At 58.0% G+C, this 23,480-nt stretch overlaps 2 protein-coding genes across 11 annotated transcripts in view; one reads left to right on the forward strand and one right to left on the reverse strand.

Moving 5' to 3' along the window:
- On the reverse strand, window positions 1–11,697 carry G6PD (glucose-6-phosphate dehydrogenase). Of its 3 annotated transcripts, none has more exons than XM_082376477.1 (13): window positions 11,523–11,697; window positions 10,530–10,657; window positions 4,353–4,390; window positions 4,164–4,272; window positions 3,435–3,652; window positions 2,457–2,615; window positions 2,244–2,369; window positions 1,900–1,993; window positions 1,432–1,618; window positions 1,109–1,344; window positions 944–1,020; window positions 765–857; window positions 1–666 (listed from the first exon to the last, which is right to left on the reverse strand). In XM_082376477.1, exons 1-13 carry the CDS (start codon window positions 11,632–11,634, stop codon window positions 576–578), a joined length of 1,668 nt encoding a protein of 555 aa, XP_082232603.1. In that variant the 5' UTR covers window positions 11,635–11,697; the 3' UTR covers window positions 1–575. The 3 variants fall into 3 exon arrangements, with proteins under 3 accessions (XP_082232603.1, XP_082232601.1, XP_082232602.1); XM_082376475.1 differs by lacking the exon at window positions 11,523–11,697 and adding an exon at window positions 11,225–11,381; XM_082376476.1 differs by lacking the exons at window positions 10,530–10,657; window positions 11,523–11,697 and adding an exon at window positions 6,831–7,145.
- Window positions 7,189–23,480, forward strand: part of IKBKG (inhibitor of nuclear factor kappa B kinase regulatory subunit gamma) — a 22,191-nt gene continuing 5,899 nt past the window's right edge. The window contains exons 1-3 of one of the 8 annotated variants that reach the window (XM_082376483.1): window positions 7,189–7,324; window positions 15,454–15,655; window positions 18,927–19,138. In XM_082376483.1, the coding sequence (XP_082232609.1) occupies window positions 15,469–15,655; window positions 18,927–19,138 (399 nt within the window). In that variant the 5' untranslated portion in view covers window positions 7,189–7,324; window positions 15,454–15,468. Of the gene's footprint in view, window positions 7,325–7,530; window positions 8,323–11,681; window positions 12,247–15,453; window positions 15,656–18,926; window positions 19,139–23,480 lie in introns of those variants that run through there. The other 7 variants (XM_082376484.1, XM_082376481.1, XM_082376479.1 and 4 more) reach the window with 7 other exon arrangements.

Raw genomic sequence — 23,480 nt, forward strand, 5'->3', positions numbered from 1 at the left:
GCCCGTCTGCGGATTTAATGGCAGGGAACTGGGCGGGGGCATCCCACCTGCCGTTTCTGCTTTTCCAGTGGCGAGGGCACCACCTGAGGGCGGGGTGAGATGGGGCGGCCGTGGAGTGCTGAGTTAGGGTGGCCGCGGGAGCTGGGGGGGTCAGAGGGCCACTCGGGAGGCCCGACACAGGCACGCTGCTGGGCAGCACAGAGGTCCCTTCCAGTGGGGAGCCAGGAATGTCAAGTGGTGCTGAGACTGGGCCGCGCCTGCCCCCTTCCCCTGCGCTCCGAGGACCTTGCCCCCCTGCTGCCCACAGCTGCAGCCCTCCTTCTCCTTCCTCCAGCGGGGCTCAGTCCGCGGGGCAGAGGCTGGCTCGGGCGGGGACGGTCACAGTGCTGGGTGGCAGAGGAATGAGACTGGGCCCAGGGGCGGGTGGCGTGGCCCGAGCTCGGGCAGGAATGTGAGGCTGAGGGCTGTGGTCCCGAGTCCTCCAGAGGCGGATCCTCCCGAGGTGGGTCAGGCGGGGGGGGGAGGGGCAGCAGGGGAGCACGGAGAGGTGGGGCGGGGGTGGGCCCGGCACAGGGTCAGAGCTTGTGCGGGTTCACCCACTTGTAGGTGCCCTCATACTGGAAGCCCACTCTCTTCATCAGCTCGTCCGCCTCCACAGGGCCGCGGCTGGGAGGGGGACAGATGGGGGGAGAGGTGAGGAAACCCTGAGCCCCAGGGTCCCCCTCCCCCATCACCCCCATCACCTCCCCGGCCGTCCCCCGCACCTGCCGTAGACGTAGGGGATGGGCTGGGCCTTCTCGCGTTCGATCTGGTGCAGCAGAGGAGTGAAGATCCGCCAGGCCTCCCGCAGCTCGTCACTGAGGGGACAGGGGGCGGAGATGGGGTGGGTGGCGGCCCAGAGGGAAGGAGGTGGGGAAGGAGGGAGGGAGGGGCCGCCCCTCACCTGCGCACGAAGTGCATCTGGCTCCCACAGAAGACGTCCAGGATGAGGCGCTCGTAGGCGTCGGGGAGCTTCACGTTCTGCCGGCGGACAGGCGGGAGGGAGTCACCGAGGCGCGTGCCCCTTGGAGCCCTGGCCGCCACCCCCTCCCTGCAGGCGGGCACCCACCTTGTATCTGTTGCCGTAGGTCAGGTCCAGCTCCGACTCCTCGGGGTTGAAGAACATGCCAGGCTTCTTGGTCATCATCTTGGTGTACACGGCCTCATTGGGCTGCACACGGATCACCAGCTCGTTGCGCTTGCACTGCTGTCGGAAGATGTCCCCGGCCACGTCGCGGAACTGCAGGCGCACCTCGGCCTTGCGTTCGTTCAGGGCTTTGCCGCAGCGCAGGATGAAGGGCACCCCTGGGGGGACAAGGCCAGCCTTGGGGGGCCGTTCGGGTGGATGAGGGGGCCAGGTCCCACCACCGCGGGCCCGGCGGCATCACCTACCGTCCCACCTCTCGTTCTCCACGTAGAGGACGACGGCCGCAAAGGTGGCCGTGGTGGACCCACGGGGCACCGTGGGGTCATCCAGGTACCCTTTGGTGGCCTCTCCCTCTCCGTTGGGGTTCCCCACGTACTGGCCCAGGACCACGTTGCTCGCCTGCACCTCTGAGATACATTTCAACACCTTGACCTGGAGAAGAGCCAGGGACAGGGGCCCCTTGGGTAACAAGGACAGCGGGTGCCAGGAACCATGTGACTCCGAGGGGTGGCCTTCCTGGACGGGTGAGTGGCCTGGATAGTCAGGAGGAGGCTCTGCCACGCAAGGGCCCTCTGGGGCCACCTCAGCCCACCCTCACCGTTTCTGAAGGAGAAGCTGAGGCCTAGAAGGTCAGTTCTGGGACAGGACACCTTGGGCTCAGGACTGGTTGCTGCAGAAAGGGGCGGGGCCTGGGAGGGCAAAGCTCCACCCACCTTCTCATCGCGGACATCATCCGAGTGGGTGGAAGCGGGCTTCTCCATGGCCACCAGACACAACATCTGCAGGAGGTGGTTCTGCATCACATCCCTGGCGGGAGGAAGGAGCGGACAGTGAGCTAAGGCCCCTCCTTGTTGGCCAGGTTCTGGGGGCTCAGGGCCTTAAACTGGGCTTGTTTCCTGGTCCCCAGTGTCTGCCAGGTCCCCTTAAGGCAAGGAAGAAGGCCGTGACCACTCCTGACTGCTCAGACACTCCTGCTGCCAAAACAGGAAGAGGCGACCCTGCAGGGTGGCGGGATGGCCCCCCGCCCATCTCCCAGGAAGGGGAACCAGGCTCTCACCGGATGATCCCAAATTCATCGAAGTAGCCCCCACGACCCTCAGTGCCAAAGGGCTCTTTGAAGGTGAGAATGATGCAGGCGATGTTGTCCCGGTTCCAGATGGGGCCGAAGATCCTGTTGGCAAACCTGCAGGAGGGGCAGGGTGAAGGCTGGTGGGCGTCCAAGGGGGCAGCAGCAGGGCCCCCCAGCGCCCAGCCCTGGCCCCAGTCGCACCTCAGCACCATAAGGTTCTGGACCATCTCCTTGCCCAGGTAGTGGTCGATGCGGTAGATCTGGTCCTCGCGGAACAGGGATGCGATATGGTTGGACAGCCGGTCGGAGCTCTGCAGGTCCCTCCCGAAGGGCTTCTCCACGATGATGCGATTCCAGCCTCTGCGGGAGGCCGGAGCTGCGTCACTCCCGCACCCTCGCTGGGGAACAGGGCTGAGACCCTCCTCCCCCTCCACAGCCCCTTCCCCAGGGAGTGAGGGCAGAGCCTCCCTGCGGCCGCTCTGCGGTGAGATGAGCCAGCGGAGCTCTGCCGGGCTGGCCCTCCCGCGGCCTCAGCGCGGAGAGCACCTCCCCTCCTTCCCAGCCCTCAGCGCCACGCTCAAAGCCTCCTCTGAAGCCTTCTGGGCTGACTGGCCGGCTCTGCTCCCTCCTGGTCCCCGAGGGTCAGTAGTGGCCCCGAGCTAGTGAGAAAACGGGGAGGGGATGCCAAAAGGAGAGCCACCTCCGTGGCTTTTAATGTGGGGAAAGACCCCTTATTCCTCAGAAGAGTTAATGTAGGACAAAGTGAAACCGACATGGCCGTGGCTTTGGGAAAACAACAGAGCGCTGAGCTGCTGCGGCACAGGCAGCAGGGTTCCCGTGGACCAACGCCGCCCTCTGGTGGTGGTCGAGGGGACCCTGGGAAACGCCGAAAGCTAGAGTAAGCGACCGGCAGCCAGAGTTTCGTGGAGCAACGCTGCCACCTTGTGGTGCTAGCCGGGACTGCTGCCAGGGACAACGGGATTTCATATGGGGCATTTGGAAGGTAAACACGGGTGGTAGTATTTTCAGTAAAGGGTGTTAGAGAACTACTCTTACTCCTATTCCCTTCTTTGGAGAGCTAATTCATGGCAAGAACAAACACGGGACATCTATCTTTTTCAGACTCCCTAGATCGGTCGGCCCAGGAGGCAGGAAGGGAGGGTGAAAGAACAGCCTTACGTCTGGCTCATGCAGGTTTCGTGGATGTTCTTGGTGACAGCCTCATAGACAGTGGGGGGCAAGGCCAGGTAGAAGAGGCGGTTGGCCTGTGGCCCCTGGTGGAGAGCGTTCATGTGGCTGTTGAGGCGCTCATAGGAGGCCGCATCGTCGTACTGGCCGGCCACGTAGGAATTGCGGGCAAAGAACTCCTCCAGTTTGGGCTTCTCCTCCGGGGCAGCCTAGAAAATATGGACACAAGGATGTCGGCCCGGCCCCTCCCTCCCTCCCTGATCCCATAGGCAGGGTGGGCTTCCTGAGCAGTCAGCCATCCTAGCCCTGCACTGGGTTCACTCCCATCTCGTCGGCTTTGCACACCCATGGGGGCGGAGGCCGCATAACCTAAGACGGAAGCCAGAGTTCAGGAAACTTTGACCTGGAGAAAGATCTCTCTCCAAAGTCATTCCACCAAAGTACGGTATGTTGAGAAAAGTCAGGCTTGCAGCATTTCCACGGTGGAGGGGCCGCAGGGTACAGTGGGGAGGAACTGGCGAGCCCAAGTCAGACGGGGCTGGGAAACAGGGGTCTCAGGCTGGCATCAAGGAAGCGGTGGGAGCAGGTGGGGAGGAGTGCCAGGCTGAGGATCCCTAGGGAGGGAGTGGCCCCGGCACGGGGGGACAGGCTGGGCCTGGGGGCACGGGGGAAGGGCATCTGTGATGGGAGGGGGGCATGGAGACCCCAGAAGCCACTCACTTTGAAGAAGGGCTCGCTCTGCTCGCGGATGTCAGCCACTGTGAGGCGGGAGCGGGCATAGCCCACGATGTAGGTGTCTTCGGGCAAAAGGCCATCCCGGAACAGCCACCTGAGGGCAGAGCACGGCTGTGGCGAGGGCGAGGGCAAGAGGGCCGCAGGGGGCAGTGAGCAGTGGGGGAACAAGCTTACCAGATGGTGGGGTAGATCTTCTTCTTGGCCAGGTCACCCTGTGGCAGAGAAAACAGGCATGGTTAGGAGCTGAGGACATGCCCTAGATCATCTCCCCCCAGGACACCCGGGTACCCTTGTCCTGCCCCTGTGTATAGCCTGAGCAGCTTGAACCAGAGCCCAGCCTAGCCCTTGACCCTGACCCGATAGTGCTCGCACACTGCCGGGGGCACTTCAAGGCAAAGAGACCTCGTGCTGGCCAGGAGGCAACCACCAACCCGCTGGTTCCACGATCCACAGACCCCAGTCTCTGGTCGAGCAGGCAGAACCAAGGCCAACACAAGATGCCCGCTTCTAAACAGCTCACGGGCTAAAGAAAACCCTAAATTCCCTGGAACTGAATGGCAATGGAAGTAGCACACATCAAAACTGAGACGTGACCTTAAATGCTTAGGTTAGCAAAAAAGAACAGCTGGAAGCTGATGAGCTCCAAATTCAATTGAAGAAGTTAGAAAAAGGACAGCAGAATTTTAAAGCCAAACAAATTACAAGGCAGGGAACAATGAAAAATAAAAATGAATAAAATGGAAAACAAACCAAAAGAAAAGATCAACAAAGCCAAAAGTTGGTGTTTGAAAAAGACTAATCAAAACAGACAGCCCTCTGGCAAGACTGGTTTTTTAAATTAATTAATTAATTAATTAATTATTGGCTGTGTTGGGTCTTCGTCGCTGCGCATGGGCTTCCTCTAGTTGCAGCGAGCGGGGGCTACTCTTGGTTGCTGTGCGCGGGCTTCTCATTGCGGTGGCTTCTCTTGTTGCAGAGCACAGGCTTCAGCAGTTGTGGCTCGCGGGCTCAGTAGTTGTGGCGCACGGGCTTAGTTGCTCCATGGCACGTGGGACCTTCCCGGGCCAGGGCTCAAACCCGTGTCCCCTGCATTGGCAGGTGGATTCTTAACCACTGCGCCACCAGGGAAGTCCCAAGACTGCTTTTTAAACAGGCACCAAGAATTAGGAGTGCAGTGGGACAAAACTACCGATGGGAAAGACAGAAGAGGGGTTTATGAACAACCTTACTCCATGGCTGGCAACTTACGTGAAACGGACACATTTCTAGAAAAATCCAATATACCAAAATGGAGCAAGGGACCTGAGCAGGCAATGGTTATTAAGGAGACAGGATTGCAGCCACAGCCTTCCCACCAAGACAAGCCTGGCCCTGATCCTGGCACAGAAAGCTCTGCCAGCGGGTCTCTCAGGAAGAGAGAACGCCGGTCTGAGGCAAACCCTGCCTGGGAAGCACCTGCTGAGCCACGTGATGGGGCCCCAGAACCCTGTGGCTGGAACCTCTGAGAAATGCACACAGGAGGCCCCAAGCCCATCTTGTCCATGTACACAGATGCAGATGCAAAATTTCTGCAGAAGATACCAGCAAACCCAATTCTGGAACGTCAAAAATGGAATATGTCAGTACCAAGTTGGGGTCATCCTGCAAACGAAAGGTTGGTTTGATGCTGAAAAGCAAAAAAAAAAAAAAAAAAAAAAAAAAAAAAAAATCACTGAAATTCACCACATTAACAGATTAAAGGAAAAAAAGCTGTAAGAAATCTGTCCACTCCTTTTGATTTTTCAATCTAGCAACCTTGCTAAACGCAGAGGGTGGGGCCCAGGTAACCTGAGGTGGCTGCTCCTCGCGCTCGTCTGTTGACTTGTGTCCGCGTGAGACTTTCCAAAGTGAGAGCAAGGGTATGAACACACAGCAACTGTGGGCAACAATATGGCCATCCCACGGGGGTGACAGAAGACTCACTAAAAAGTCACCAAGTCCCTTCTCTCCACTCCAGTTCAGTCGCCATAGCCATGGCAACATGCGTTAATTTGCTGACCTGACAAAGGAATTCTCCACTCGGTGGAAGAGGCTTCGAGTGAGGGCATGGCCTGGGGGGCAGAGGAAGCCTGCGGGGCACAGCAGGCCACCCTTTCATACGCCCGCCCTGTAATCAGGGAGGGCCGCTGGGCGGAGGCGCTGGACTCACCCTGGGCAGGAAAACCACCTCCAGGGATAAGGACCTAAATCTTCACGGCAAAATGACCTTAGGAGCCACGTAACCACTGGACGGGTTCACGTCTATGAACCACTGCAGAACAGAAGCCACGTGACCAGAAGCGAAGCAATTCCAACCTGATTAAAATCCCTGCCCCCTAGACAGGCAGTTAGGAAGGCACTTGGGGGGCTCCTGGGTGGCGGTGGAGGTCGGGGCGGGCCACTTATGAGACTCAAACGTTCGCGTTCCTCCTGTCCTTTGCTTCGGCCTCCAACTCCCAGGCTGAGCCGACCTCTGCATGCAGACAAGCCCAGGTGTGTTCCACCCCAGGTCACCACCTCCAGGCTCCACCGGGACCCCGACGGCCCGAAGTGGGCGGTTCCCAAGCCAGGGTTCTCCCTGCTGCCGCCCCTGCCCATGTCTTGCCAAATGCTCAGAACAGATCCCCCACGTGCCTGCCACATTCCACAGGAGCCACGGACACAGCAGCGCATCAAGGTCCGGCTCCAACCCCCAGCCGCGGCCTCGAGCTGCTCCCGAGCCCAGTAGCCCCCAACTGCGGGCCCCTCCCGCCAGGGCCCATCGGCGCCTGCTTCCTGCTTCCCCATCACTGGGACCGGGCCGGTGGGAGACTCCACTCCAGTCCCCGGGGCTCCGTGGGCCCCGCCTGCTCCCGGGCTTGTCGGGGACTGGCCGGGAGAAACGACCAGTACCACGGCCCACAGCCACCTTCCGCCTTCCTGGCCAAGTGGAATGTTTGCTTCCGATCAAATTCCAGCAGGCTGCCCGCCGGGCCCAGCGTCCTGCCTGCTGACTCACGGCGCCCCACACCCCACTGCTCTCGCCGGCCCCTTTGGGATTAACTAGCGATAGAACCTGCTCGCCTTGTTCAGCTCAGCCCTGCGACCAGTGGCCTGTCGGGCTCTGAGTCACCCGACGGAAAGACGAGGTAGGACCCAGGACAGTGCGGGGCAGGGGCCCGGGGAGGCCCACCCTCCCCACCAGCCTGGGCTGGACTCCTCTGCCAGAACCACTGTGGGAAGAGACCACGCTGCGCATGGTGGGGGCGATGATGGGGCTCCCGAGGACCACAGCGGGGAGGGACGTGCCTGGGGACACATGGTGACGTAGTAGGAGAAGCAGTACCTGATTCAGGTTTCCAGCTGTCAGCAAACGGCCGTGGGCCCCCACCTGCCTGTCACTGCCCAGGTCTGACCTCAGTCTCCAGTTTTATAAACCCTTGGTCTCGGTCTCGGAGGCTTTTAGGGTGGAGGGGCGCGGCAGAGAATGCAGAGGCTGGCTGCCAGCTGGAGGCCAGACAGGGGTGGGCTATCCCTGTCCCCCTAGGGCCACCCGGGTCAAGGATTGCCCAGGTCCCAGGGTGGAGCGCAGCTCTGCTGGGGCCCAGCTGGATCTCAGCCACTGGGGTGAGACCCTGGGGCTGCTGAGGCAGGCTGGGCCGCAAAACCAACAAAAGGGCCTCCCTCCTACTCCCTGGGGCTCATGAATCATCAGGCCTTTGGGGGAGTGCCAGAGTCATCATGACACAGCAAGAATCTTATCGCCCTAAGAGGGGAGGCAGCCCAGAAACACCCCGAGGAGAGGGAGGGCTGAGGCTGCCAGGTCATGCCATGCACGGGCCCATCACTGGGATGGGACCTGAGCACCCATCGAGCGCACGGCCCTCGTGGTCCAGGTGGGGAAACCGAGGCCCAGAGAGGCGAGGGACGTGCTGAGGACCGTGCAGTGAGCCAATCCTGCCTGAGGGGGCTCCCAGTCCTGTTCTCCTTCTCTTGCCCCGAATGCTCTCTCCGCCCACTGGGGGGAAAGTGGCTCCAGCCTGGGAGAGGACACATACGATGTGCCAGGCCCCAGGTTCCTCTCCCAGTGCTGGTCTATAAGGAGAAACATGAGCTCCTTCATTCCAGAGCTCTCTGAACTGGGACAGTAAGTACCTCCACTCCCTTCCCGACTGAGGGTGGGGGTCCTGAGAAGGGGGACAGCGGTCTCAGAGCAGGGAGAAGAGAGTGGCTGAAAGTCCATCGGTAAGGCCACGAGCCAGCTTCAGGACGCCCCCAGGAAGGAAGCTGGGCACGTGGGCGACGGCTGGGTAAGCGGGCCAGGGAGGAGAGGCGGCAGAGGACAGCCCTGCAGCCCAGCCTGCCCCAGGGGCTCTGCGTCCGCTCGTCCTTCTGAAAGGAAGGCTCTGTTCCGTGGCCCTCCTCGTGAGCCCTGGGAACACGAAGGCCTGGCAGTGTCTGCTGTCACATGCACTCACCTTCGGTCCCGGCCCCCAGCACAGTTCCCACGAGGAGGAGGAGGAGGGAGAGGGAGGGGGCAAGCCTCCCAGCTGGGCTAGGTGGGAGCTGTTCTAGGTGCTGCCCATGCAGGGACACCCCCCGCCCCCGCACCAGGAACAGGAGGAGGGAGAAATACACAAGGGCTCTTTCTCAAGGACCCTCCTCCTCCCCCACTCTGCCCTGCTTGAGCGGCACTCCCCACTTCTGCTCTAGAAGCCTCTGGTTATTGCTCCCAGAGCAGAGGAGAGCAAAGGGGAACCCTACTGTTGGCAAAGAAACAAAGTTGCCTAAGCCCCAGCCCGCCCCACAGGAAGGCAGTGAAGTCACAGAGTCAGCTCCGCAGAGCCCAGGGCCCTCTGCACTTGTTTCCAAAGACCTCAGGTGCTAAGTGCAGACAATGAGGTTCAGAGAAGGAAAGACACCTGCCCCAGGCCACAGAGCAAACCTGGGTGCTCTCAATGAGGTATCTAAGTGTTGAGGGCCTGGGGCCATATGCCATTTACTGAGGCCTGGGACCCTCTGTTGGAGCATCCCGTGACAGGCCGGTATGGCGACGGGGGGAAGGAGGAAAAATAGTCCTGAGTTACTTTCTCCCCCAACCTATTTCTTGGACACAGTCCCAGGTGTGAAGGTTTCTGGCTCCTCTAAGGGGATGAGGCTGGGGCCAGGGTGGGGGCTAGGCCTGCTCCGTGTGCTCGTCCTGGGCACCCCCCAGTCTTGGGTGACAGGGGGTCAGGGGACAGTGTTTGGGGTGACCTTCCTTCCCTCCCACTGACAGAGCCCTGCATTCTGGCTCGCTTTCCCAAGTTCTGAACAGAATCACAAAACTGGCAGGAAGCAGGCTGTGCAAAGCACGGTGGCGTGTTACGACACATGAACGAAGAACCAAGTTCCTCCAGAGCTGAGGGGACAGGGGTGTGGAAGTCACAGAGAGACAACGTCTGCCCCATCAAGAGCTGACTAGTTTGGGTAGAACTCTTGCTTGAGGTTTATGTAGTAAGTTACCAGCAAAGATGCTCATATCATGGGTAGCAGATTCTTGGTCAAGTCCATGGTGAAAAGTGAAAAGAGACCACTTTCACTTTGAGATGAAACCCTGACAGCTCCCCAGCCCCTGCTCACGTCTTACCACCGGGGAGATCTTGTTTCCACATGGCACGCGGGGAGAGTGCTTCAGTCAGGGGTCATGGCTCTCTGAGGACCCACCCTCCCTCTCCTGTTCCCCCACCCCCATCACGTATGGTCAGCGTGCTTTACTTCTGCCTTTGCTTCTACTCTTTGGCCTTTCTGATCAGAGCAAAGTGGCAGTTCCACTGGCTAGACAATGGGGCTGGTCTCAGTTCCTCAGCAGGCCTTGGAAGCTGGGGCAAAGAGATGGCGTTTCAAGAAAGGTCGAGTGTTTTTCCTCAGGGAACTTGACGGTAGAGAGATAAGGTAGAGATTCGGCCTCGAATCCTACCTCTGGATCTAACTGTGTGACATCTGTCAAGTTAGAAACAGGTTTGGAAAACATACTCCCAGAATGAATCGCTTCCCCTGTTTGCATCTCAGTTTTCCCTGTGGAGGAGGAAGTCCAACCAGACAGTCTCTAAGGACCTCCCAGCTCCAGGACATAGGTCTACAGTCAATGGCTGCACACGGACTTCAGAAATGCCTCGCGGTGTATGTATACTGGGTGGTGGCAGGAGGAGTGGCACATGAGCAAGAGCAACAGCGAGAGCCCAACCGAGCAGAGCCCGGGGGACCCGACAACAATCAGTTGGGAAAGCCCAGGTACCTAAAGGGAAGGGACCCGAAGCAACATCATGCTCTAAGTCTGCTGCTTCTATGATGCGGGGCCTGGGGGAGACTCACCGATGCACCCATGATGATAAAGATATGCGTATCAGCCTGATGGAAGGCATCGCCCTGGTACAGCTCTTCCCGCAGGATCCCGCACACCTGGGTCCGGCTCAGAGCCACCTGCCCTGCCATGATGCTCTCTGGTGGAAGAAAAACTCGTTAACAAGGCAGGGGAACAGAAGAGCATTGAGAAGCTGGCCCCTTTCTGGAGGGGTCCTTTGGGCTCTCACCCAGCTGGTGCCTGATTATTGAAACCACTCACTGTGAATGTCTGGGGAGCAGGATGTTTGGGAGGTTAGAAACTGCTGGCCCTGGGCTCTGGCCATACTCTCTGGGCAACCTTCTTTCATGGTGTATGTTACAAAATTACCCAAAGCATTAGTGGATTCCTACTAGGGCCTCCGCTCTGGGGGACTGAGTAAAACCTTGCTGGAGCATCGTACGACCTGCTTAAGACTATCTCACCCGGGATTCAGGCGGAAACTCCACAATGAGCTGGAGCATGCTAGATTGTGCAGCTGATGGAGTGTAGCTCCAGCCCTCCTCCTGCCACGCTGCGAGACACCGGCAAGTCCCGTGTCCAGTGTGGCGGGGAAGCGGGGATGCAGGGGACTGTGAGATCGGCTAAGACCCTCTCGATTTTTGCCCTGTTCCCAAGTATGGGAAATCAAAGTGCCTCGCAGCGCCGCGACCGCCCACTCAGTTACCTGTGCTTCGACGCTGCCGCCCGTCGCGCTCGCAGCCCCGGAGTTCCTGGCAGTTTCCGGGGGCTGCTCCCCGCCGGCCCATTTAACCGGCGGGGGCGGGCACCTGGTCTGAGCTGACCAGCCTCAGGCGAGACGCGCGGGTGGGGCCTCTGCAGGCCCCTCCCTCGAGGGGCGGGAAGGGCCGAGGGCGCGGGCAGGTGCGCGCGCATCCCAGGCCGACCCCAACCCCCCCCCCCCGCCCCCCACCAGCAGACCCCGTGCGAGGGCCGAGCCCTGGCCCACCCTGCCCTTTGAGCACCTGCGCTGGCCGCCGGGCCGCGAGCCGCCTCCTTTACCCGCCGCCGCTGCACCGTGTCCCCGATGCTTCGAGAGTCCGCGTGCTGCTCTCCACTGCTCGCCCGCGTGCCCATCCCCGGCCCGACCCCGCCCCTATAGTCCGGCTTTCTCGCGGGCCCTGGGACGTCCCGCGCCCTCGCTAAGGACTCCGCTTCCGCCGGCCGCGTGGTCACGCCCCTCGACCTTGTTTGTGGGCGGGGCCTTCAGCAGCCCCGTCCCCTCGCCGGACTGGTCGCCGGCTCAGATCAAACCGGCCCTATTAGATGATAGCCTCGTCGTGGCTCCTCCCCTAACGGGGGCGGGGCGGCCAAGCGCCCTGTGGCTGGATGCCACCGACGGAGAGACAAGGGGGAATGCGGGTCGCGACGCATATTACTGGGGAGCGTCCTGAGGGCCAGCCGAGGCTGGCGGGCTCGGGTTTCGGTCTGAGGCAGCCTCCCTCACACCTCTCGCCGGCCGGCCGGGGTCGGGGCCTGAGTGTTTTACTTCCGGATCCCACAGCTACGACACCGGAAGCCGGAAGTGGGAATTTGGCAGCGGGAGAAAGGAGGGCTACCGCGGAACCCGGACTTTCTCGGAGCATCGGGGCCCGAGGAGCGCTCGGGGCCCGCCACTCCCGCCTTTCTCACGTCGGACCGACTCTGCTGACAGGTGTGGTCCTCTTCTCCGAAGACAGGGTACCATCGGTGGGCGTTCCGCTGCCTCCGAGACCCCCCCCCCCCCCCCGCCCCGGACGACCAGGCTTCCCCCTCCTGTTGGGCCCCGGCCGGGTTCTGCCGCCAGCTTCTAGACCAGGGGCCGAGGCCGGCCGATTTAGGACTCAGGTTACTTTGGCGGCGAGCGGGACTGTTTCTGCCTCTTCTTCCTCCACCACAGTGGAGTCTGACCACACCCCTAGTTTGTGAATGACTCTTCTAGTTCGGAGACATTTTCTGTTCATCAAACTTGACTGCATTTGAGGTTAAGTTCTTTAAAAAGGTCTCAAATATAACTTGGCAGCGAAGTATCTTAACTCATGTGCCTCATTTTGCTCCCTTTGCAAAAGGTGATTGTCTCCCGGACCTCATATCATTTCTGTGACTTGAGGATGAATGGGCCATCCTGGCATGTTCGAGGAACTCATTAAGGAGGCCACTATACCTGGAGTAGAGTGAGCGAGGGGAAAATACTTAGAGTGGAAGCCATGGGGGACCAGATAGTGCACAGCCTTGTAGGCGGGTTGTAGGGACTTTGAGTTTTATGCGCTGGGCAATGAGGAACCATGGTAGGGATCCGAGTAGAAGAGGATGTGATCAGAATCACCTTTTAGGCTGATTGTTCTGGCGCGGTGGGGAGAACAGACTGTAGGGGGCAAGGGTAGGAGCAGGGTGACCTGTTAGGAGGTGACTGTAGTAATTCAGGTGAGAGACGATGGTGCTCTGATCATTTTATTATGTAAAATTTCAAAGATGTTCGAAAGTAGAAAGAATAGTCTAGTAAATCCAATATACCCACTTCCCAGCTTAAACAGTTACCAACTCGTGGCTACTTTTGTTTAATTTATATCCCTCACAGTATTCTGTTATTTTCAAAAATAGCTTTATTGACATATAATTCACATACCTTACAATTCACCCATTTAAAGTGTACAGTTCGCTGGTATATTCATAGACTTGCACAACCATCACCATTAATTCCAGAACATTTTCATCACTCCAAAAAGAAACCCCATAAACTTCAGCCATCACCCCCATCACCCCATCTACCCCAGCTCTAAGCATCCACTAGTCTCTATGTATTTGCCTATTCTGGACATTTCACATAAATGGAATCATATAATATGTGATCTTTTGTGACTTGTTTCTTTCTCTTAGCATAATGTTGTAGTGTGGGAACATACTAGATTTTGTTTATTCATCAGTTGATGGACATTTGGGTCATTTCCACTCTTTGGCTGTTAGGAGTAATGCTGCTGTGAACATCCCTGTGTGGACATGGGTTTTCATTTCTTTCAGGTAGATACCTAGGAGTTCCCCCATTATTTTGAACCAAATTCCAGACACCGTGTAATTTCGTCTGTAAATATTTCAGTGTGCATCTCTAAGAAATGACTTTGAAAGAAACATAACCACGACACCACTATCACACCTAAAATAATTACCATTATTTGCTTAGCATCATCAGATAAATTCTAAGATGCATTTTGACAGGATTTCCTGATGGATCCGATGTGAGCTGTGAGAGGCAGAGAGGACTCAAGAAGGACTCCTAGGTTTTGTCCTGCTAACTGGAGGATGGATTTGCCATCAACTGGTAATAAGGAAGGCCGTGGGTGAGCTGGCTTCTGGGGACTGTCAGGAGTGCAGTTTTAGAGACGTTAGTTTTGAGAGGATGACTAGATACCCAAGTGGAGATGTTGAGTTTGATGTGTTAGTTTGGAGTTCAGGAAAGAGTTCTGATTCGGGGCATCATCAGCATTAAGATGAGGGTTACAGCTTTGAGTACGGGTGGAATTAGTATTGGAGTGACTGGAGTTAGAGAAACGATCCCAGAACAGAGCCCTGGGCACCACCACGTGAAGGGCTGGGCTGATGAGGATGGTCCAGTGAAAGAGCCTGAGCAGGAGCAGCCAGTGAGGTAGGAGGAAGACCCGGAGAGTGGGCTGTTCCGGAATCAGGGACCAGCGATCCGTCAGATACTGCTGATGGGTCAGGAGGGTGTTCAGGTAAGTATCAGTGTAATAGTGAAACGTCCAGGCTCATTCGGTGTTCAAGTCTCTGGCTGAAGCTCAGGCCCTACTCCTGGAAACTTCTGTTGGGATTGGCCTCCTCCTCCACGTAGTCAGTCTTCTCGGTCAGGACTTAAAAGGGCTCCGGGCTGGTGCTGTCTGGCATAGCCTCCCTCTCTGTACTCTAGTTCACAAGAGAACGCAAAGAGCTCAACCTGTGTCTGCCACTCTCTCTTCGGCTGTGAGCCCAGCTCCCACTTTCAGATGCTTCAGTACATGTCAGATGCTAGATGTCCGCCTCGGCCCCTCAGGTCCAGGGAACACTCATCAGACTCTGAGTGAAGCCCCTCTTACTTGGTGTATGGATTTCCTAGGGCTGCTGTAGGAGATGTCCACAAGCCAGGGGGCTTAAAACAACAGAAATTTATCTTCTCCCAGCTCTGGAGACCAGAAGCCTGAGATCAAGGTGTTGGCAGGGCCGTGCTTCCTTTGGAGGTTCCAGGGGAGGGTTCTTCCTGTCTCTTCCAGCTTCTGGGGGCTCCAGGTGCCGCTTGGCTTGTGGCCGCATCCCTCCTGTCTCTGCCTCCATCTTCACGTGGCTCCTCCTCTGCGTCTGTGTCTCTGCTCTTCTGTGTCTTATAAGGACCCTGCCATTGGATTTAGGGCCACTCTCATCCAGGATGATCTCATCTCCAGATCCTTAACTTTATTACATCTGCAAAGCCGCTTTTGCCAAGTCAGGTCACAGTCACAGGTTCTGGGGCTCAGGGCGTGGACATACCTTATTGGGGGCCATCATTCCACTCAGTACACTAGGTGAGGGGCCAGCACCCTCCACTCGTGCTTGGAGGTGTATGTGTCGGGGTAGGATTCCCGGCACACTGACACCTCCCTCCAAAAATAATCTTCTCTGTGATTTCTCCTCTCTGGTGAAGTTCTTCAGGTTACAGCCTGGAGATAGTGCTAGGCACAGTTTACAACTAGTGCTGAACCGTGACCTTGCGAAGCGCCGCGTAAACGCCCGTACCTCCCTTTGGAATGGGAGTGGGTGCCACCTCTCAGCACCCTTTTCCGCTTGGCACAGTGGTCGTCAAAGTGTGGCGCCCGAACTCCTTGCCGGCCTGCCGGGTAGGAGAATGCTGCATGGGCCTCCTCATGTGACGCCTCTGCTGGCTCTCTGTTTCAGACCCTGACGTGTTGGATGAGCAGGCCCCCCTGGAAGAGTCCGCTGTGTGAGATGGTGCAGCCTAGCGGCGGCCCGGCAGGGGACCAGGACGTGCTGGGGGAAGAGTCTTCTCTGGGGAAGCCGGCCATGCTCCACCTGCCTTCAGAGCAGGGCGCTCCTGAGACCTTCCAGCGCTGTCTGGAGGAGAATCAAGAGCTCCGAGGTGAGGGAGGCGGCGGGTGTGTGGAGTAAAATGTCCGGGGACGCGGCACTGCTGGGGCAAGGGCTATCCCACTCACCTGCGCCTCTGCATTGACTCAAGTTCAGCCGCCCTTCCTCTTTGTTTCAGGTGGGATTCCCTGGAAGTGGACTTTGAGATACAGAGTGGCGTGCAGGACGTTTATTTACAGTCCTCTTAGGAGTAACACTGGGGAGGGGAAGGGCAGGGCAGGGCAGTGAAGAAGCAGGGGAGGGCGGAGGGAGAAGCCGGGCCGCAGTGCAGGCCAGCCCTACAAGGAGCTCTGGAACGGGAATGACCCTTCTTCGTTGTCCCGCTTGGGCCAACGCGGCCAGGCCCCCTCTGTCTCCGTACTGATCAGTCATTAAGCACTGGCTCTCCTGGGAAGGGACGTGGCTCTCCTGGGAAGGGGGCGTGACCTGCTCCAGAAAGGGGCTGTGGTCTGCTCTGGGGATGGGCGTGGCCTCCCTGAGAAGGGCCAGTGGGCTGCTTTGGAAAAGGGGCGTCCAGGCCCTGTGCGCGGGGCATGAGCCCGGCGGGCCGCTCCCCGAAGATACCGGAGCTGAGGGCTGTCCTCCAGCAGCACCCACCCCCCAGGTGGCCGGGTGCGAGTACTTTCCGGGCCGCCCCCTCCCCATCTCCATCACAGCCCCACTCACTCACCCTCCATGTCCTCACCTGCATCGGGGGCAGCTTCTCCAGGCCCCAGGGGCCGTCGCATCGCGCCCCTCAGCTGGTGTGGCTGCCCTGGGGTGTGGCCCACTCCTGCCCGCTTCGCGTGGGACGGCCCTCCCCCCTTGGTGGTCGTGCCCCGGGGGCTCCTCGTCCGGCGTGCCGCTCCTTGGGTACGGTAGCCCCAGTTGCCCCGGCGGCGCCCCTGGCTTCTCACTCAGTGAGACTCTTGTGTTTTGTGCTGTGAGGACCTTCTGCACTGCCGAGCCCAGAGCTACAGGTGGGGATGGGCGGCACAGACTCCCCGGGTGGGTCACGGGGAGTGATGGGGCACATGGCCACTTTTGCTTCATCCTGGTTCCTCTTGGCAACTCAGGGCTTATAAAGGTCGCAGCCTTTGTGTACACCGTATCCCAGAGGACGGGGCCTGGGTTGTTTTCACTCAGCCGTCCACTGTCCAAGCTGGCGGGCAGGTTGGCATGTGACATAAGCAGTGGAGGCCACAGTCATGGGGCCACTCCCGCACCCCGCTGCTGGACAGTGCATCCTCTGGTGTGATGGGATGTCATGTGGGGCCCTGTGCTGACGAGTCACGTGCCCTGTAGGCCTCAGAGACTGGTGTTGGCTGAGGCCCTCCAGGCAGGGACCAAACTTGTGCCTAGAATATGTGTCTCTTCTTCTGTGAAGATGAGTCGCCTTCTCTTGCAGGATGGAAAGGGTCCAGCGTGGTCAGCCGGCCACTTGGGGGCTGCTTTGGAGACAGCCCTGACGCGCGCACAGAGGGCCGGGACCTACCTGCTTGAGGACAGGGTCCTCCCCCTCAGCGCTCAGACGTCTGGAGGCTGTTCTGGGCACTGCGGGGTGTCGGGCAGCATCCCTGGCCTCTACCCACGAGGTGCCAATAGCACCCCTTCAGTTAAGACAGCCAGCAATATCCCCAGATGTCATCAAATGTCTTAGTGTGTTGGGGCCACATAGAGCTGGCAGCCAGGTTGAGGGGCGGGGGGACAGCTCCTCCTCCATAGCTACGTGTGTAGTCTCTGCTCATCCCCAGGACAGCGCTCTGGCAAAGGGGACCCGGGGGTGAGAGTGTGGCAGGCTGGCCAGACGGGGCCTATGGACCCCCAGCTGCCCCCCAGGGAGCTCGGGCTCTGCACGTTTCTGCTTCTACGGCTGTGGTGTATCAGGCCCTGGTCCAAAGTCCCGGGGCCCGAGGTGTCTGCCCGTGTGATGCTTGTGATCGTGTCCATGGAGGAGGGGGCAGGAGGGAGGACGTAGGATTTGCTTGGAGTATTTGTGGGGAAGCTTCATGGAAGAAGTCGCTTCTACCTGGTGTAAGAGTCCATTGATGTGGTGTGTCCGGGAGAGGTGAGTGTAGAGAGAGAAGCGTGAGTGGGCGCCAGGGTCTGGGGCCAGAGGGGAAGTGACTGCCAGTGGGTATGAGGTTTCTTTTGGAGGATGGAAATGTTCTGGAGCTAGATAGAGGTGATGGGTGCACAGCTTGCTGAATATACTATAGCCGCTGAGTGACTGTATACTTTAAAATCGTTAAAATAGTGAATTTGGTGTTCTGTGAATTGCACCTCAGTTAACAACAGAAGTCGCGTGTGAGCTGAGCCGAGCCTTGGTGGGGGCTGGTGAGGAACCTGAGGCAGGGGACAGTGGGGTGCAGAAGGTGGCTCAGGAGCCACTGTGGTTCCAGCGAAAGAATGTTCCGTCAGCAGGCACCAGTTAGCTCTTTGGGGGTTTTGACCAGAGGGGGGCCTGAAGCTACTGCCTGCCCCCCTCTTGTCCAGCTCTGCGCTGGCTAGAACCTTTGCATGCCACGGATCCGTTCTGTCACCCCCAACGGATTTCTGCTGCCTGGGGTGTCCCCGGGTTTGTGGCTGTCCTTTCCTTAGGTCCTGCTGACTGCCCGGGGAAAGGAGGATGGGCTGGTTCTTGAGGCCGTCTTGAAAACCAGGCACTTGGCTGCTGTTTTGTTTACCCTTCCTCATCCTGTGAGATGGGTACGCTTGTCCCCATTGAACATGGATGGGGATGGTGAGGCTCAGAGAGGTGGCTAAGTGGCCTGCTCCACGGCTTCTCGCCCGCCCCCCAGGTCTGTGGCCAGCAGTGCCACGGGCAAGTTTGTTCTGGTGGCTGTGCCCCCGAGTCTGATCCCGAAGGCAGTGACCCAGGCCCCCAGGGCGGCCCACCTCTGACCCATGCAGAGGGCAGATGAGTTCCAGAGTCACTTGCAAAGAGAGTGGCATTTGACATGTGCTTTTTTCTTTTTTTCTTTTGGCTGCCCCGTGCGGCTTGTGGGATCTCAGTTCCCCGACCAGGGATTGAACCCACGCCCTGACAGTGAAAGCCTGGAATCCTAACCACTAGGCCACCAGGGAACTCCCGGACACATGCTTTTAAGTGAAGCTGACGTGGTTAACATCTTGGAGACACTGGGGGCATGTCATTTGCGTAGTTGACTTCGAAAGCGCTTGGCGAAGTGAAGGGAGTGTTTGGAAGCTGTCAGGGTGGGAGAGACCGCGGGGTGGTGGAGGCCGCGGCCGCCGGGCTCACCTGCCCCCTGCCACCTCTGCAGATGCCATCCGCCAGAGCAACCAGATGCTGCGGGAACGCTGCGAGGAGCTGCAGCGTTTGCAGGGCAGCCAGAGGGAGGAGAAGGCCTTCCTCATGCAGAAGTTCCAGGAGGCCCGGGACCTGGTGGAGAGGCTGAGCCTGGAGAAGTGGGAGCTGCACCGGCAGAGGGAGCAGGCCCTGCAGGAGGTGGAGCGCCTCAAGACATACCAGCAGGTAGCGGGCCACCGCCGCCCGCCCCGGACCCGCAGGGACTGCCCTCGGGGTCGCCGGGGCGGGGGAGGCTCCCGGAGTTGGGAAAAGCCATTGTACTCGTGGTCATGGCTTAGTCACCCAGGAGGGATGCGGGTTGAAATCAGCAAAGGTAAAAGGAACAGAGGGCGGGTCCAGGAGAGGCTGGGCCACGTGTGATGACACGCACGGGTACCACCACCAGGGAAGCTCCCCTGAGTGGTGCGGTCCGGGGACTTGAGTGGGGGTCAGTCCTGGAGGCCTGGGGCGCCCACGTGACTGACCTTAGTTACTGGGTCTCTGCGCCCTGCAGGTCAAGCTGGTACATGTGGCCTGGGGCCCCGCCCCAAATCACCCTGGTGGCATAGACTGCCTGGTGGGGGCCCTGGGGGAGGTGTGTTAGGTTCCTGGAGCTGCTGTAACAAAGTACCACAAACCAGGTAGTTTTAAGCCACAGAAACGTATTGTCTCCCAGTTCTAGAGGCCGGAAGTCCAAGATCAAGGTGAGGGCAGGGTTGGTTCCTTCTGAGGACTGTGAGGGCAGGATCTGGTCAAGGCCTCTCCCCCAGCCTCGGGTGCTGGCTGGCAGGACTTGGCGTTCCTTGGTTTGCAAGCACACTGTCATGTGGCCTTCTCCCTGTGTGTCTGGGCATCTCTCCTCCTCTTATGAAGACACTGGTGTCAGAGAGCGGCTCAGCCGGCCGTTAGGTAAAGGGGTAAAACCAGGTTTTGTTTGGTAACTACCGACAGCAGGGGAAGGCGCCGAGCACCCTTCTGATGGGCACAGAGGTGCTGGCGATTTGAAGGGAGAGTGAGGTGGGGGCAGCGAGCAGGGGCTCAAGTGAAAACCCACGTGGGGTGGCTCAGTGTCAGTGCGGTGAGGTCAGCGGCATCCACCCCGGGAGTCAGTTCTGGAAGTTAGGATTCCATCCCGCGCAGACACGGGCAGACCGAGGCCCTATCCTTCCTGAGGATTCCGTTTCAGAGGAATGGCTCTCAGGTCCCCGAGAAAGACTCCTGGGTTGTCTCAAAGGGACAGAGGAAGGATTCACAAGTTGGGAGCCCTCTTAGGAAAGGCTCTGAGGATGGTGGGGGGCTAGGTCAGGTGTTGGCTGGAACAAAGAGTACATTCTTTTGCCAGCCCTCTTTTCTCAGACAGGAGCTCAAAAGGGGGCTGAGCCGGCCCAGGGTCGTGAGCTTAGGCTGCAAGAAGCCACTCTAGAGTTTGCTCGAGTGTCCGAGTCTTTTGTAGTTCTCAGCAGGCACTGGATCAGGGGCCCACCCTCCTCCAGTACGATCTCATCTTAAGTTGGTCACATCTGGAGAGACCCTGTCTCTAAATCAGGTCCCATTTACATGTACTGGGGGTTAGGCCGTGGCCACGTCACTTTGGGGCCATCGGTAAAGCCACTGCAATCCTGAACTCGGCGCAGAAGTGAGAAGGAGAAGGCTGCTGTTCTCAGGCTGCCTTCAGAGCATCCGCTTGCCCCGTGCTCACGTGATGGGATGCTGGCTTCACGGTAGCGATCAGAGCCACTGCCAAAGCCCGATCTCTAGCTGACAAGTCTGACAGTAGCGGGTATTGGAGGGGCCATGGCTTCATGTTGCTGGTGGCAGCATCAGTTGGTGCCACTGCTTTGAAAAACTATTTGGCATTTTCTCTTCAAGTTGAAAATTTAGGTCACCCCCAACTCATCAGTTGCACCCCAGGTATACGTAAGAGAAACTCTTGCACATGGACAACAGGTGATGGGGATAAGACGGTGACCCCAGCAAAAACCTGGGCATAGCTGAGTGCCCGTCCCTGGAGAAAGTGGTAGAGCCACAGGCTGGAGTTTTTTCCAACAGCTTTTCCGGGATAAAACTCAACATACCATGAAATTCACCCCTTGAAAGTGTAGAATTCAGTAGTTTTTAGTATAGTCATAGAGTTGTCCAACCATCACCTCCATCTGCTTCCAAAACATTGTCACCATCCCAAGGAGAAACCCCGTCCCCACGAGCAGTCACTCCCCAGTCCCGCCCTCCCCAGCCCCGGGCACACGCTCATCTTCCTGGCTGTGTTGGCCTGTTCTGGGCATCTCCTGTGAGTGGAATCCACCGTGTGGCTCTCATGTCTGGCTGCTTTCACTCAGCATCACGTTTTTTGTTTTTTTTAAATAATATTTATTTGTTTATTTATTTGGTTGCACCAGGTCTTAGTTGTGGCAGGTGGGCTCCTTAGTCATGGCATGCGAATTCTTTTTTTTTTTTTAAACATCTTTATTGGAGTATAATTGCTTTACAATGGTGTGTTGGTTGCTACTGTATAACAAAGTGAATCAGTTATACATATACATACGTCCCCATATCTCTTCCCTCTTGCATCTCCCTCCCTCCCACCCTCCCTATTGGCATGCGAATTCTTACTTGCAACATGCCTGTGGTATCTAGTTCCCTGACCAGGGATCGAACCTGAGCTCCCTGCATTGGGACCTCAGAGTCCTAACCACTGCGCTACCAGGGAAGTCCCAGCATCATATTTTTGAGGTTCATCCATGCTGTAGTCTGTCCAAGTACCTCATTTCACTTTATGGCTGGATGATATTCCAGTGTATGGAGAGACTACGTTTTGTTTATCCAGTCGTCATTTGATGGACATTTGGGTCGTTTCCACTCTGGCTGTTAGGAGTAATGCTGCTGTGAACATTCCTGTGTGGACATGGGTTTTCATTTCTTTCAGGTAGATACCTAGGAGTTCCCCCATTATTTTGAACCAAATTTCAGACACCGTATAATTTCATCTGTAAATATTTCAGTGTGCATCTCTAAGAAACATAGGAACAATACCACCGTCACACCTGAAGTAGTTACCGTTACCTGCTTAGTGTCATCAAATAGATTCTAAGGTACATTTTGACAGGATTTCCTGGTGGATCCGACGTGAGCTGTGAGAGGCAGAGAAGACTGCAAGGTTTTGTGCTGCTAACTGGAGGATGGATTAGATGGGGAAGGCCTCACTGGGGTGCCATCTAGTCAGGACTGGAATACATGTGGGTATCTGGGGAAAGACTGTTTTAGAGGTGGGGAAAGCATGTGCAAAGGTCCTGAGGCAGGAGCATGCCTGTGATGTTCAGGGAAGACCGAAGAGGCAGACATGGCTGGGGCAGAGTGGATAGGGGCTGAGGAGGGCAGAGTCATGGTGGGGCTAATCATGTGGGATTAGTAAGCCAGTGAAGGATTTGGGCTTTGATCCTGAGTGTGACAGGAGCCGTGGGAGGGTGCTGTGCTAGTGTGAGACATTATCTGGATTCCTGTCTAGTGTAGGGGGTGTTATGGGTTGAATTATGTTCCCCCAAAAGAAATGCCCATATCCTAACCCCTGGTACCTCAGAATGTGACCTTATTTAGAAATGGGGTGTTTGCAGCTGTAATCAAGTTAAGATGAGGTCACACTGGCTTAGGACGGGCCTAAATCCAATGACTGGTATCTTTAAAAGAAGAGAAACAGACACCCAGGGAAGATGGTCACGTGACGATGGAGGCTGCTACAGCCAAGGGCCCTCAGGAGGAACCAGCCCCGCCGACACCTTACTCTTGGACTCCCGGCCTCTAGAAGGCAATCCGTTTCTGTTGTCTTAAGCCCCCTGCTTTGTGGTCCTTTTGGGGAAAGCTTATTGCAGCCTCCGGGCCTCGATGTGGAGAAGCTGGGCAGGCAGTTGGGTAGCTAAGCTGGGGTGCCGGAGAGAAGTCTGTCCTGGAGGGAGGAATCTGGAAGCCCTCAGCCCGTGGAGGGTACTGAAAGCCTTGAGACGGAGCAGGTCATCGTCGTGCGCGCGTAGCTGGAGAGGAGACGCGGCCCTGAGACTGCCCTTGAGAAGGATGGTGGGCGGGGCCGTGTGTGTGGCCGGGAGCACAGGGGTGCTGGTTACTACCGAGGGGTTACTGCGGAGGGGCCGGGTATGCAGAGGACCAGCGCTGCACCCTGGGCTTGAGCAGCCTGAGGTCTCAGGGGACCGGGATCTGGACAGTTTGATGACGGAGGCACACAGACTCCTGCTGGGCTCAGCCCTCGTGGCCTGGTTGTCAGCCTTGTGAGACTCGAGGCACCTCTGTGCTCCCGTGTCCCTGGGTCTCCTGTTGCCCCATCTGCAGGGATGAGGAGGGGCTGGGAGTGGGGGCTCATGGGACTCGATCCCTTTCCACCACTTCAGTTGCCTCGCTGGGGGCGGGGGGGGGAAGCTTCCAGAGGTGAGAGGTGAGATGAGTGAGGGTGCTGAGGGCTCGAGGGGAGACCCTCGGGGGACCCGTCTCAGTGCTTTCAGCTGCCCTGGGGCTTGGGGCTGCC

Source organism: Balaenoptera borealis (assembly GCF_965194805.1).
Source record: "Balaenoptera borealis genome assembly, chromosome: X".
Taxonomy (NCBI): domain Eukaryota; kingdom Metazoa; phylum Chordata; class Mammalia; order Artiodactyla; family Balaenopteridae; genus Balaenoptera; species Balaenoptera borealis.